The sequence below is a fragment of the Colobus angolensis genome, unplaced genomic scaffold (genome assembly GCF_000951035.1).
Source record: "Colobus angolensis palliatus isolate OR3802 unplaced genomic scaffold, Cang.pa_1.0 Scaffold24, whole genome shotgun sequence".
Classification (NCBI taxonomy): domain Eukaryota; kingdom Metazoa; phylum Chordata; class Mammalia; order Primates; family Cercopithecidae; genus Colobus; species Colobus angolensis.
Genome location: NW_012115599.1, coordinates 3,120,350 through 3,134,900, shown reverse-complemented (window position 1 = coordinate 3,134,900; position 14,551 = coordinate 3,120,350). Strand labels below are relative to the sequence as shown.

Here is a 14,551-nt window from a genome sequence, read left to right as displayed (position 1 = left end):
TGGAGCTTTCCCAGGGTTATCTGTCTGCATTGCCTGAGGTCCTATAACAAGGTCTCAACAAACCAGTCCTGAAAAGAAAGTGACAGCAACTGGGGGAGTGGGGCTGTCAGGCGCAGAAACCCGCAGCTCTGCCCTTTACACTGTCCAGAAACTGTTTCTGGGGGCCTGCATCCTGGGAGAGGCGTACTTCACCATATGGGGCCGTGTGACACGTGGGCATCCCTCTCCATTCATTTTTAGGGCTGAGCTGTCTTTGCAGAGATGACGTTTTTACAGGAGATATTTTCTTATCGAAGACTCTTCTCCAGAAGGAAGATAGGGAGCTCTTAAGAGTTCAGATGTGGGAAAGGGAGAGTAGCTTCCCTGTATCCCAGAGGCTCCACCAGATTCTTCCACCAGTCAGTGGTCAGAGCTCAGGGCCAGAATCTTTGGTTGGGCAGTAGTGGGGGGGGCACCACATCACATCAGAAAGGCACCAGCTGGGTCTGTGTCCACCTGCTCCTGTTCTGACCACTGCCTCTAACACTTCCTCATCATTATCTTCACAGCTGTCCTCACCACATATCCTCTAAAAATGATGGAAAAGGTCCCACGGCAGAGCCTCCACCAGTGATGTTTCCAGGCAGATCTCAATCTCCCCAGAGTACCTCCAAGAGAAAGACCTCTTCTGCTGGGTGGTGCTCTGCCTAGGCCGGCCAGGAGAGGGCGGACGGGACACCAAGGGGCTGGGCAAAGAGCTGACTCATCCAGGAGCAACGGGCCTCTATATGTCAGTTGAGTCCTAAAAATATCATCAGCAACACCCCTCTTTGCGTCCTCACAGCGACCCACTGGGCCCCACGTCTACGGTTGAGGAGACAGAGGCTCAAGCAAGGCAAGTCCTCTACCCAAGGGCACACAGCCCAGAGTGGGGAGAATGGAGCCTGGTCAGCCTGGTCTGGTTACCAAGGTCTTTTCAGGGTTGTGCAAGGCCTGCTACCTGCTCCTGACCAACTTGCCACATTGAAAAGTGTGTGCTTGGCTTATCCAACACCACCTTGTTGTCTATACAACTACAGGTTTGTGACCGGGCGCGGTGGCTCATGCCTGTAATCCCAGCACTTTGGGAGGCCGAGGTGGGTGGATCACAAGGTCAGGAGATCAAGACCATCCTGGCTAACATGGTGAAACCCCGTCTCTACTAAAAATACAAAAAATTAGCCGGACCTGGTGGCGGGTGCCTGTAGTCCCAGCTACTAGGGAGGCTGAGGCAGAAGAACGGCATGAACCCGGGAGGTAGAGCTTGCAGTGAGCCGAGATCACGCCACTGCACTCCAGCCTGGGCGACAGAGCGAGACTACGTCTCAAAAAAACAAAAACAAAAACAAAAAAACTACAGGTTTGTCTGTTTTCCTACTGCTTCTCCACCAACTCCTCTAGGGGGTTCCCTGATCACTGACACTCCTGTCATCTCCATCCCTTCCCAGTTAGGGATTCCATGACAGCTTCCTGGACATCACTTGGGGTTGCCCTGGCTATTAAGGCTGCCACATCAACACTCCAATTGGCCTGCTTTCTGCTTCTCTTTCTGGACTTGACCATGTTCCTGGCCTTTGCGAACCAACCCCCTCCCCTCAAAAAAAAAAAAAAAAAAACCTACCTGTGTGTCCGTTGGGCATAGGTGCAAACAGGTATACCCCATGTAACATATGAGCATGGTAAAAAATTTCTATGCCTTATTACAGTTTCTCTCACTGTCCAGTTGATGAGCCCAGGCAGCTCCCCAGACTGGGCACTGACTCCCAAGAAGTGGGTATTTATTGGTTGTTGGGCAATGCTGATACATTTTTCAAAGCCACAGAACTAATCCTAAGTGTGAAACTTCAGGATAAGATGGTGCCCAGGCAGAGAAATAGGGCAAGGCCTTTAGAAGGCTGGGATCAAAAGACTCCCTGAATCACAGCCAACAGGGTCACCACATTTGCCCGCAGGCCCCTGTCAGAGCTCAATCCTGGGCCCACTTCCCAGGAGAATGTGCTCACCTGTATCTCACATGCAGCCTGCAGGTGGAAGACCTTGTAAAATGCTTCCTCTACGGTGTCACCCAGAGCAACCACTCCATGGTTTCTTAGCACCAGGATCTGTAGAGGAATAAATAGTCAATTAAAACCTTAAGTCTTCTAAACTTTAGTTAAGAGGGAGAGGTTTTTCATTTTATTTAGATCAACTTCCACAACCAATCCCAGGGCCCCTTCTCCCAACTCCTTGTTTATGTTCTCTAATCAAATACCCGAAAGCTACCTGACATGGGATTTTAACTCAAAGCATCTACCCTAAGAAATTGAAAAGGCATTTTAAAACTGGGACTAAATAGCTTGATCAATTTCTTTAGGCAATGCCTGGGTTTTTAGGCATTTTAAAAATTGAAATTGAAAAGGCATTTTAAAACAGACTAAATAGCTTGGTCATTTCTTTAGGCAATGCTTGGGTTTTTAGGCCTTAGAAAGCTTAGAAGTTTGAAAAACTGGTGTGCATATTAAAGTGAATAAAATTATTTGCTGTCCAATACAAAGTTCCCACCTCAAAAGCCATCTCTTGCTCCTGTGACTTAGTCAATGTGGGAGTCAAAGCCCCAGGGGGCGGTTCTCTGAGCGGTGGCCCTGCAGAAACAGGTGAGCCACATCACCACTCTGGGCCTTAGGTTTCTGCACCATAAACTCAATGAGGGGGCCCTATCAGCTCTGAGAGCTCACAGCTCTAGAAAGAGGCCACAGTGACCTTCTAATCTAACTCATGGGTTTTTCAGAGAAGAAAATAAAAGCCTGAAAAGACTAAAAGTCTCAGGCGGGTGTGGTGGGTCACACCTGTAATCCTAGCACTTTGGGAGTCTAAGGTGGGCGGATCACTTGAGGTCAGGAGTTCGAGACCAGCCTGGCCAACATGGTGAAACCCCATCTCTACTAAAAATACAAAAATTTAAAAATTAGCTGGGTGTGATGATGCCTGCCTGTAGTCTCAGCTACTCGGGAGGGTGAGGTGGGAGGATCACTTGAACCTGGGAGGTAGAGGCTGCAGTGAGCCAAGATCGCACCATTTGCACCCTAGTCGGTGACAGAGCAAAACTCCATCTCAAAAAAAAAACCACAAAAACTGAAAGTCTCTTAGCTAATTAGGGGAAGCATCTGAACTAGAAGCCAGGGGTTCTCACTATTAGTGCAATGTTTTAGACTCAGTCAGGGAAAGGTGGGTAAAAGTCGGGGAACCCAAACTGAATTTGTACCAAGAGCACAACTCCCTAGAGTCCAACTGTATCTTCCCTGCCAGAAACTTTTCTTCATTGATTTTACTCTGAAGAACTCTCTGGAATGAGATGACACCAGCCCGGGAGCTGGGACACAGATCCATGTGTCAGATCTGTCTCCAGGCAGAGCCTGGGCTGAAGCCTCGTGGCTCTCAACATCACATCCTCTCTTGTTGAAAACAGCTGGTAGTTTTTCCTCTGAAGTGCCAGAGAAACAGAAAGAGACGATGACTGTGGCCCACAAAAAGTACTACAAACAATGAATACCCCATCTCTCAAATTCCTGTAGCACTTCGTAGATGTGAACATTTCATCCCTCTCCCCACACTCTAAATAACGCTCTGGAGGACATCAGAATACAGAGGCGGGATACCTCACTGTGTTAGAGAAGACAGGGACTCGTGGGAAATGACTCGGGCAGTGCATTCCTTGCCAGGACAGTGGCAAAGCGCCCATCAACCCAGACTAGCTCCATGGCTGTGCCATACTGAGCTAACCACCCCCAATTATGTGCTGTTATAAAACTGGGCTCAAGAGTTCAGTCAAGCAACAAGAAGATTCCATTTTTCTCTTGCAAGTTGGCGGAAAAATAAAGGCGACAACACTCAAGTTTGGGGAGACTGCAGGGAAGTGGCACTCTCATATCCTAGACACGGGGTGGGCCAGTGAACAAACCATGTGAGGCGATTTGGCGACATGAAGTGACAGTTCTAGCCCGTGCAGCCCTACGAACTTGTCCTAAGAAACTCATCCCGAGCTCACACAAAGATTTAGCTGAGAGGATTTTCATCAATGTGTTGTTTTTATAAAGAAAAAACTCAGAAAGAAAAAAATCTTTTTTTTTTTTTGAGACAGGGTCTAATTCTGTTGCCAAGGCTGGAGTATAGCAGTGTGATCACAGCTCACTGCAGCCTTCAGCTTCTGGGGTCAATCAATCCTCCCACCTCGGCCTCCTAAGTGGCTGGGACCACAGGTATATACCACCAAGCCTCACTCATTTTTGTATTTTTTGTTGAGACAGGGTTTGGCCGTGTTGCCCAGGCTGGTCTTGAACTCCTGGGCTCAGGTGATCCACCCGCCTTGGCCTCCCAAAGTGTTGGGATTACAGGTGTGAGCCCGGCACCCAGCTGAAAAATACCTTCTAATGTTCAATCACAGAAGAATATTCAGGTAAAGTATAGCACAACTATTCACATAATGAAGTCTGTGAGTAGTTGTACTATAATTTAATTAAATTTAATAATTTTAAAATGGTGATAGATAAAATATTTAATAACATACACAGATAATTACTATATATTGCTGAGGGAAAAACAACTTATTTTATGGTCCTAGTTTTGCAAATATAAATTTGAATATATTTGGGGTGCACAGCAAAATCTCAGGGTAGTGGGATAGGGAGACCTTTCTCTTTTTTTTCTCCTCTCTTCCTCCCTTACTGTCCAATGAACACATGTCATTTTTGTGATGATGGCTTTTAATAATGCCACTCCAGATTATTGTCCCAGAAGAGCTAAGCTAACCTTGCAGGTGGGTCCAAGGCACTTCTGCAGGTTGATCCGATCAGCTTCCTGCTCCATTTCCCCATTGAAGTCATAATAGGCCATGTCCCCCACCAGCAGGGCGTTGTGGGAGACAGGCAGGAGGCCCCACTTCATGGCCGACACCTTAGAGAGACAATGGCGTGGTTAGCACCTGCAGCCCTCCCAGCCGTTTCCTCAGAGCAGCACAGTCCAGCTCCACTCTGGGGGCTGGTGAGGGGTGAGGGTGGGGAGCAGGCACAAGAAAGGTCTGGGCTCCTCCACCACCTGGCTTGGGTGTGCTGTCACGTGGCTTGCTCTAGCGTCTTTCCATTACTGCTTTCACAGCAGCCACGTCAACATATCACCTTTTAGAATTGCTAGAAAGAATGCACTCCAGAGACCTATTGCTGCCCCTCCCACTCCCCCCGCCTCACACAGCTTTGCTTTTGTCATATAACTCTGGGAAGAGGCAGGCTGTGGTGGAGTTTGCACCAGGCTAGGGTAAGCAGAGTCCAGATCTCTTGAGGTAGGCTGGAGACCCTCAGCTTTGGTTTCAGTGCAGACAAGGTCATGACTTTTGACAAAGAGAGAGGCCCACTGAAAAGTCCCATGTTAAAAGGAATGAAATTATTAGCTACCCAATACAAAGGTCCCACCTCAAAAGCAATCTCTTGCCCCTGGGACTGGGATAATACAAGTGCTGGACCAGCACTTGTGTTATCCCAGGGTTGAAACACAGGTTATAACCCATTGCCCCATCACTTATTAAAAGTGAGCTGCTCATGGTGGACAGAGTGTGCAATATTTTTTTTTTAAGCAAGGAGCATGGATGGGTTTAGAAGAACCCTTGCCCTCCTTCACTCATTCTGCCCTGACTTAGCCCTGAGCTCTGCAAAGATGCATACTCGGCACAAATACATCTTCACATCTTAGTCCAAATTCTGGAAGGTCTGAGTGTTCATAACCAGTGTACTTTGCTGAGAAAACAGGCTGATAACAAGTCAGCCTACTCTGTCCCTGTAGGTGTGTGGCCTAGGGGTCAGCAGGATAGGGTGGGGTTCGGGGGGAGTGCCCAGAACTGGTTGTCTGCCGTCTTTCTAAGTGACATTGCAGTGCCTTAGGCACACGTGTCCCCCCCCAGGGGGGGACAACCTGCTCCTTGAGGCTCTTCTTTCTATTCCCTCTCAGTTTTGTTTGCAATGTCCCCTACTCTCAGCCTACGCTGAGCTATAGGAAAGTGGACACAGTCCAGGTTCCCACCAACTGGTTGTCCTCTGTCAATATATCTCCTCACCAGAGCCTGGCTTCGTGGGTGCAGGCCCCACCCCTTGGTCCAACAGGACTGACCTGAGTAGAAACTTAGAAGGCACTGTCCCCTGGGCAAGGGGTCCCAGCTTGTGTATGCAGCAGGGTGGGGGACACAATGGAACAGACGTTCCACGTCTTCATGTTATGCTATGACTTTAGTAGTCAGAAAGGTGGAGAGGCTGGGCACTTCCACGTTGGGAGGTCTCTCGCTTCACCTTGGCCTGAGTTCTAGATCTTTCCAGACTGTTTAAAGTGACGAGATTGCTACAACCTCGGCTGCCTTATGTCTTTCCCTGGCTGGTTGAGAAGGAGCCCACTCACCGCTGCTGTGGCCGGTGTGTGCAGGTGGATGATGCAGCGCACATCGGGCCTAGCTGCATAGATGGCCGAGTGCAGACAGAAGCCCGTGGTGTCCACTGGGAAGCAGCTGCTGCCCTTCTCCACCACCTCTCCTAGAATGTTCACCTTGATCTGCGCCAGGGAAGAAGAGAGACTTATGGCAACAGGGTGGTGGAGGCCTCTCATTCCTCTCCCAGCTGGTGGGCCCAGCATGTGCCACTCACCTATATTCACACATTCCAGACACTGTGAGCAATGACTGACTTGGTGTTGGAAGAAAACAAATCAGTTCCTGCCCTCAGTGAGCGCACAGCCTAACAGGAGCACAGACGATTATAATTCAGCAGGAGAAATGCAAGAGCACAGTTTCTCAGACTTGACTATGCATGAGAATCACCCGAAGCCCAATCAAATGCAGGTTCTGATTCAGAGGCTGAGGGGGGCCTGAGAGCCTGCATTTCTAACAAGTTCTCAAGTGATCCACAGACCACACACGTGGTAGCAAAGTGCTAGAAAAGAGCCATGCACAGAATTCTCTAGACAGAGACGGGGGAGTCTTTCATCTCAGCAGAAAAGGAGCATCTGAGAGGCCTTCCAGGGGGAGTAATGTCCACACTGAGCCCTTTCTCAATGAGGCGCAAAGAGGCTGCGGCTGCTTTACCAGTGACAGCTCTAGCCTCACTCTGCGCCCCCACTCCCCTGCCTCCTGGATAAAAAGCAGTAAAATATTCAATCACAGAATTTCCCGTGTCCTGAAAGCCTACAATCCAAGGTAAACAGAACTCTCTCTCAAACCACCCAGCACAAATCCAAATCCTAAAGCCAGCCCCTCCCAGTGCACTCGCACCGAACACCTCCCCGGCTTCCCGGAGTGCAATCTCCCGGCAGGTGGGAGTTAACCTAACTTCACTGACTGCAGTTGTTTCCTGGACGTTAACAAGCCAGATGATAGTCTCTAAAACTCACCACAAATTTAGCCCTTAAAACTGAGGCACCCATGACATCCCGAATGTGGCACACAGAGCAGTTCCTCAAATTGCTCATCACTCCCACTCCAGAAAGCCCAGGCAGACAAGATGGGCATCAAAGCAGGGAGACCGACACTAATGTGGGCGGAGGGATGTGCTGCTGGCGTTTGCTTATATAGAAGCATCAGGAAGATGTTCAACAAACCTCCACTTACAATATCCTATTTTAAGTGAATTTCACAGATGTCAAGGCAGCGTGACCCCTAAAAGCTGCAGCAACTCTCCCACCTCAGGTACTTTAAACCTGAGTATGGAGTGCTGGCCTCCAGTTTCCCTCAGCCCAGCTTTCCCACTTCCTTGGACATGTGGCCTGTTTAGAATTCCCTCTCTCAGATGATCTCTCTCTGATCCTACATATTTTATATCTCATCATTGGATGTGTGATCTGTTGTCACTCAAGAACCTCCACAGCCTAATACAACAGCCACCCTCCCATATAGTGCCTTTGAACAAATGGGAAAGCAGGTACTCCTTCTTGAGGACAGCCCAGGGACATAGGGCTTGACGTGTGGGTATTGCCTTTGTGCAAATTCAAAACAGAAGCCCAATGCTAGGACACACTTAGTGAGAGGAGTACAGGTTGGATTTCACTCTCTATTCTCTTCCTTATTAGCCAGGCTCCCTTGGGCAGTACACAAACTGTACAACCACACACAGCAGCCCTATGTCTACACACACTCCATAAACATCTCATGCCCATGACTCAAACCTGTATCTCTAGCCTGCATCTCTTCTGAACCTAGAATAACCGAATGCCAACTGACATCTCTTGAATGTCCCACCAGCTCCTCAAATTCAATCCCATACTCCCAACCCAACTGATCACCAGGCCTACTAAGCACAGAGGCCCGGAATTTCCTTCCCAGCTTGCTGTAATAACCCCACCTAGGTGTCAGTTGGCCTCCACACAGCTTTCCAAGTGATCTTTCTACAATAGAAACCTGCTTGCATTACTCTCCTGCTTGCACTTCAGTGGCTCTGCGTGTCCAGCAGAATAAAGCCAAAACACCATAACAAGATCTTCTATGCCATTTATCACTTGGACCCTATCCCCTTCCAAGGTCACCTCCAGATACTGAACACTTGAGTCAGACTCGGCCACTCACCTGTCCTCCCAAATGCACGCACAGGGCTCTTGTATACATCTGGGCTTGATGCATGCTGCACTCCTGCTGAGGACAGAGTCACCTCCGCCAAACCTCTCCTTGCCACCATGGTCTAAGTCTGCTTACCCCACTGGTTCACATCCCACTGACTCCACTCCTGCACCATGGTTTCAGCTAGAAGCCTCCTCCCTCATTCCCTCCTCTTCCTACAGCTCCTGGTGAGGTAGGATGCCCCTTTCCAGGCTCCCCAAGCTTCCTTCACCTTTACTGGAACACTCTCTACCCTGAGCTTAAATAGCTGATTACCTCGCCTCTCTCCTCCAACCAGACCATGAACACCTTACAGACAGAGCCTGTGTCATCCTTGTCTCTGTGGTTCCAGCTCTGACTTGGCCATCACCTCCTTGGGTAGCCTTGTGCAAGTTGCTTACCCTCCCTGGGCACCAGTTTCCTTTCCTGCCTCTCAAGTGGCCTTGGCCATGGTAGAAGTCCTGCCCTGCCTAGATATTCTATGACTTGCTGAGCCTGAGCTTTTGACTGAGTAGCTGGACTCTACACCTAAGCATGTCTCAAGCCTGGCAGAGGTCCCCAAGGTGGTATCCTCCTCTCTGAGGTACACGGCACAGCAGCCGCAGCCCATGTATCTGAGAAGGATTGGGCCTTTTCTGCTTCTAAGACAGTCCTTTCTACGCTTTCCTCCTCCCATCCAGAAATATTTCCTGAACTACAGTAACTTTTGAAAGCCTCTACCTCATCTAAAAGCAGCAACACTGAAAGGGAACCCAGAAGCATCTCTAATGGTACCAGTGCTGGACAAATCTCGTGCTGCTTTGGTTCTTATTCTAATGTACCCCCTATCCAGAAAGGTCCCCTACTCCCAACCATCATGGTCTAATCCCAGGCATAGCCATCCCATGAGTCTGCTGAGAGGATGCCAGGCCCATCTCTGCTCCCTCCTCCCTCTCACTGCACTTGCCGCCTCCTCCTGGCAATTGGTCTCTTGGTCGCATCATGCTCTGGACACTTAGTTTGTTCCATGTGTCTTCTCCGCCCTACCAGATTGTGAGCTCCACAGTGCAACAGTGACCAATTTGGAGATGACCTAACACTGTGGGAACAGAGAAAGTGCTGTCATTTCAATAAGGAGTGGGCAGTGATGCTGGATTGTACTCACCAGGCTGGACGCTGTGACTTCACTGCAAGAAACTCCCTTAGGGCTGATCAAGAAGTGGTCCTGCTCCTTGCTGACTCTCAACTGGAGGAAAGACACACATTCTCAGGAGGGAAAGAGGGAGAGGGGGCATTTCCAAGGACACTGTGCTTGAATCCCCTCTTCTCCTGAATCCACTGCACCCAAGTCTTCCTCTAATGAACTCTTATCTCTCCCCCCAGCCATGAGAGATAAAAAGGACTCAGCCTTTATTTGGAGCAGGGAAAGGGAGCTACAAAAGGAAACTCACTATGTTCAAGGGTAACTCTAGGATAGGATCCAGGAGTTCCTTCCCATCCAAAGAAGTGCCCGCTGGGCAGGCTGCCTTATCAATGACCACAGTGGTTAAAAACCTTGGCAGGGCTCAGTGCATTTTGACCAAAGGTCACCAGCAGTGCCATGGCCATGCCAAGGGTCAGGAGTTCTCCCTTTGAGTTTTGTGGGACCACACGCGGTGCCCCACCCAACTCTTCTGCTCACCGTGACATAGGTGTCGCTCAGCTGGGCCCAGCCATAGAGGTCCAGGAGTCGGTAGACACTGCTGATCTTGCACCGCATGAGCCGCTCCCCTTTGGCCAGGTTCAGGGAGTCAGCCGTGTGGAGGTCATTAATGGGTGTCATCATGGAGACATCTGCAGGGACAGTGCAGTTCTCTCAGGGCCAGGGCCAATCTGCCCTCCCCTTCCTTGCTCCAGTGTTCTCCAAATTCTCACTGGCACTAAACCTGCACAGGAGACTTCCCCAGGCAGGGAATTAAACATTCTTTGACCCTTACCTGGGGAAGGAGTCCACAAAATTGACATTTGTGCCCAATAAAGTCTGCTCATTCAGATAAGCTTTTGCTCAAAAATCATGGCAAATCTCAAGGATGCAGAATGAAGGGTTCTGGGAATGCCACACAGGTTGTGGTAATGCCAAGCTTACCATAAACTCTGAAGATGGGCACTGAATCAAAGCAAGAATAAATCTCTGAGTGGAAACAGGGGTATATTTCATCAGTTATTATTAATGAAGAAGTTACTGGTCATTAAACCAGCTATTACATTGTTTTTAACGACACCAGGTAATAACATTTTCTGTGATTTAGAAACAGGGAAAATAGAAAGCCAGATCAGGGCTGGGTGCGGTGGCTCCCAGCATTTTGGGAGGTCAAGGCCGGCAGATCACAAGGTCAAGAGATCGAGACCATCCTGGCCAACACAGTCAAACCCCGTCTCTACTAAAAATACAAAAATTAGCTAGGCGTGGTGGCACATGCCTGTAATCCCAGCTACTCAAGAGGCTGAGGCAGGAGAATCACTTGAACCTGGGAGGTGGAAGTTGCAGTGCACCACTGCACACCAGCCTGGGGACAGAGTGAGACTCCATCTCAAAAAAAAAAATAGAAAGCCAGATCAGCCTGGAGGTAACTTCCTCAAGTTTTTCTAACAAGTCATAAACTTCTGGAAGTGAGTGCAGCTGTGGCTGGCTGAAAGGCTGGCTCAGGCAGGGTACCTAGGCTCCTCTCTGGGCATGCAGTCCCTTAGCTATACGGTGGTTCTTTCTGGGAATTTGGGGGGATGTGGAAGGGATCTGGAAATGGGCCTAGAGGGTTTGATAGTCTTGTCCTCTGGGCATGCAAGGGTATAGGAGATGACATCCAGTCTATCCCGTTAACTATGGTGACCACTGCCTACATGTCTCAGGAAGGGAGCAGAGGGCATCTGAACTCCAGCGCCTGAATCAGCGTCTGGGAACCAATAAGAGAATCAATAGGAAAGGTTCTGGCTTAAAATGGTTTCTGGCTGGGAGCCTCCTGATGCTGCCTCTCCCAGCTCCCACCAAAGATTTTAATGGATCAGGATGCTCTTTGGAAGCTTTTACCACCTCTGTGAACCTTGCTGCGGTACAATATATGTCCTGCATCAAGTGTGCCATTAGTGGAAGTGATGACGTGGTCTACAAAAGTGAGGGTAGACTGGGTGCTGGGCCAACATCCAGCGAGCAGAGCAGGCCTTGAATCATCCATGTCAGGAAACGCACACAAGGGCCTGCGCCAACCAGAGGTGATACACCTCCAGGGCAGGTGCCCTGCAAACACAGATAGCAGGGACAGCAGTGGTCCAAAAGCCTAGTTAACTGCCAAGGACAACAACAAACTTCCAAAGTTAAGGATTTCTAATTCAAATTGACCAGTCTGGGATTGCCTCCTCCCCTCTGTGGGTTCCCCAGACAAGAAATTACCTCTCTGCTTCATGCCTAGCAGCAAGGGCATGTCAAAAGCACAGGGCCCCAGGCAAAGGCGGGCAGGTGGGGCTGATGTTGGGAGGTCTATACCACAGTTCTTTGAATACTTCTCCCACAAATAACCATGGGGCCCCAGTGATGGCCAGGGGGCCAGAATAGGTCTGAAAACACTCACCCCATCACATCCTCTGTGTCTGTATCAGAGAAAGTCTCCCTCCCCAACCCCTTGGAGGTTCAACTAAGAGGATTACCTCACCCACAGGTACAAGGGGCAGAAGAAGAAGAGAACAGGAGGGCTCAAAAGGAGTTCCCGATCCCCTGCTCCATGTCTCAAGAGAAGGGGGATGAAGAGAGGTTGATTAATGAGTACAAAAACACAAACAGACTGAAGAAATTCTGGAATTTGGAAGTACAATAGGGCAACTATAGTTAACAAGAATTCGTAGTACATTTCAAAACAGCTAGAAGAAAAGATGTGGAATGTTCCCAAATAAAGAAATAAGTGTTTGAGGTGATGGTTATTCCAATCACCCTGATTTGATCATTACATTATATTTATATATAAAAAGTCACATGTACCCCATAAATATGTACAACTATTATGTATCCATTTTAAAAATAAAATAATATTACAACAAGTTTTTAAAAGCTTATTCTAATTGGCCTCACGAAAGTTAGGATGGCTAAACGTCACATTTATAAATCAGATCTAACTGAGCCATTAAGTCAAAGTAACTAAGAAAACACAGAAAAAGATGAAAACTCACCACAGTCCCTGAAAGCTAAGACTTAAGGGCACACTGATGTGCAAAACCCCAATTTCTAAGGCAAATGGAGTTAGACAGATAACAACCTATCTGGGCTTGAACTCGTGATACTTGAAACTTCCCCTCTCCACATCCCAGACTCAGATATCCCGGATGTGTACTAAGCAGATTTCCAGGCATCCATCTGTCTTCCTGACAGATGCTGATTGGTGAGGCAATGGGAATGCTGGTCAGCCCTATTCCTTTCTCAGGAGGAAAAGTATAAGGACAGACATGGAAAGGATGGTAGAGAATATGACAGATTTGGGAGACAAAAACCAAAGAGCAAGGCTATAGATAAGCAGTATGAATATAGTAGAAGAAACATTTTCTAAACTGAAAAAAAAAAAAAAGACCTGTGCATGCGAGTACTCACTGATTATGGGAAAAGTTCATATAAAGAAAAAAACCTACAATTATATGCTTCTTGGTAACATTTCTGAAATACAGGGATAAGGGGAAAATATCCATAAGCATCTAGAAAAAAAAAAAATGTTTGGCTACCTAAAAAGGAACCAAAAAAATTGGCTATCTGATTTCTCTGTTATAGCCACAGAATGTCAGATGGCAATGCTATAGGAGGTTTACAAAAAATAAAAACAGGCCAGGCACAGTGGCTCACAATTGTAATCCCAGCACTCTGGGAAGCTAATGCAGAAAAATTGCCTGAGCCTAGGAGTTTGAGACCAGCCTGGGCAACACAGTGAGACCTCGTCTCTATAAAAAATTTAAAAATTGCCCAGGCGTGGTGGCACATGCCTGTAGTCCCAGCTACTTGGGAGGCTGAGTTAGGAAGATCATTGAGCCCAGGAGGTTGAGGCTGCAGTGAGCTGTGTTTGCACCATTGCTGTCCAGCCTAGGAGACAGAGCAAGGCCCTGTCTCAAAAACAAAACAAACAAACAAAAAAAACCCCACTAAAATAAAGTGGCCCAAAAGAGGTAAAAATAAAAGGAAGTTCAAAAGTACACCAGGCAAATATAAACAAAAACTAAGCAGAGGTCATCACATTGTTATCAAAATAGAAGTTGGGCAAAACAATATTCTCTTATACAAAGAAGCTATTTTGTAGGTCATTTTATATGAATTAAACGTACAATCAATAGTGAAGCTATAACTATCAGTCATGCTTATGCTGTGAATATTTCAAGATAGAGAAAGCAAAAACTATCACAAATACCCAGAGAAATGAATAGAAATCAAATATAATGGGAGAAAATTTTTGACAAAATCAAATTAAAACAAAAATATAGATTAAATACCATGCTACAGAGATGGTGTATACCCATTATCATTCTAAAATGATATTATTAGGCCACAAAGAATATCTCAATAAATCTCCAACACAGAAATTAAATAGGCTACATTTTCTAAACATAATGCAATAAAATCTGATGCTATTAGCAAACCTGTAAAAGACTAAGCATTCGACCACTTGGAAATGAGAAAACACTCCCAGATAGCTCTTAGAAGAAAAATAAAGTCCAAACAGCAACTGCAAGCTATTTAGGAATTAACAATAAAAGAAACACTATGTGTCACGTTCCTGAGATAAGGCCAAACACATACTCATAGAAAAAAATGTATAGCCTTAAATGGCTTTATTATTGAATTAATTTAAAAAAAATCAATCTTGGCTGGGCGCGGTGGCTCAAGCCTGTAATCCCAGCACTTTGGGAGGCCGAGACGGGCGGATCACAAGGTCAGGAGATCGAGACCATCCTGGC

General features: G+C 47.5%; 1 protein-coding gene across 4 annotated transcripts in view; it reads right to left on the bottom strand.

The window, feature by feature from the left end:
- ADD2 (adducin 2 (beta)) overlaps nt 1-14,551 on the bottom strand; it is a 109,973-nt gene that overhangs the window by 27,519 nt on the left and 67,903 nt on the right. For all 4 annotated transcript variants that reach the window (XM_011945220.1, XM_011945219.1, XM_011945222.1 and 1 more), the window contains 5 exons: nt 10,275-10,426; nt 9,759-9,839; nt 6,433-6,582; nt 4,804-4,947; nt 2,022-2,120 (listed from right to left, as the gene is read on the bottom strand). In XM_011945220.1, coding sequence (XP_011800610.1) covers nt 2,022-2,120; nt 4,804-4,947; nt 6,433-6,582; nt 9,759-9,839; nt 10,275-10,426 — 626 coding nt within the window. The remainder of the gene's footprint in view (nt 1-2,021; nt 2,121-4,803; nt 4,948-6,432; nt 6,583-9,758; nt 9,840-10,274; nt 10,427-14,551) is intronic.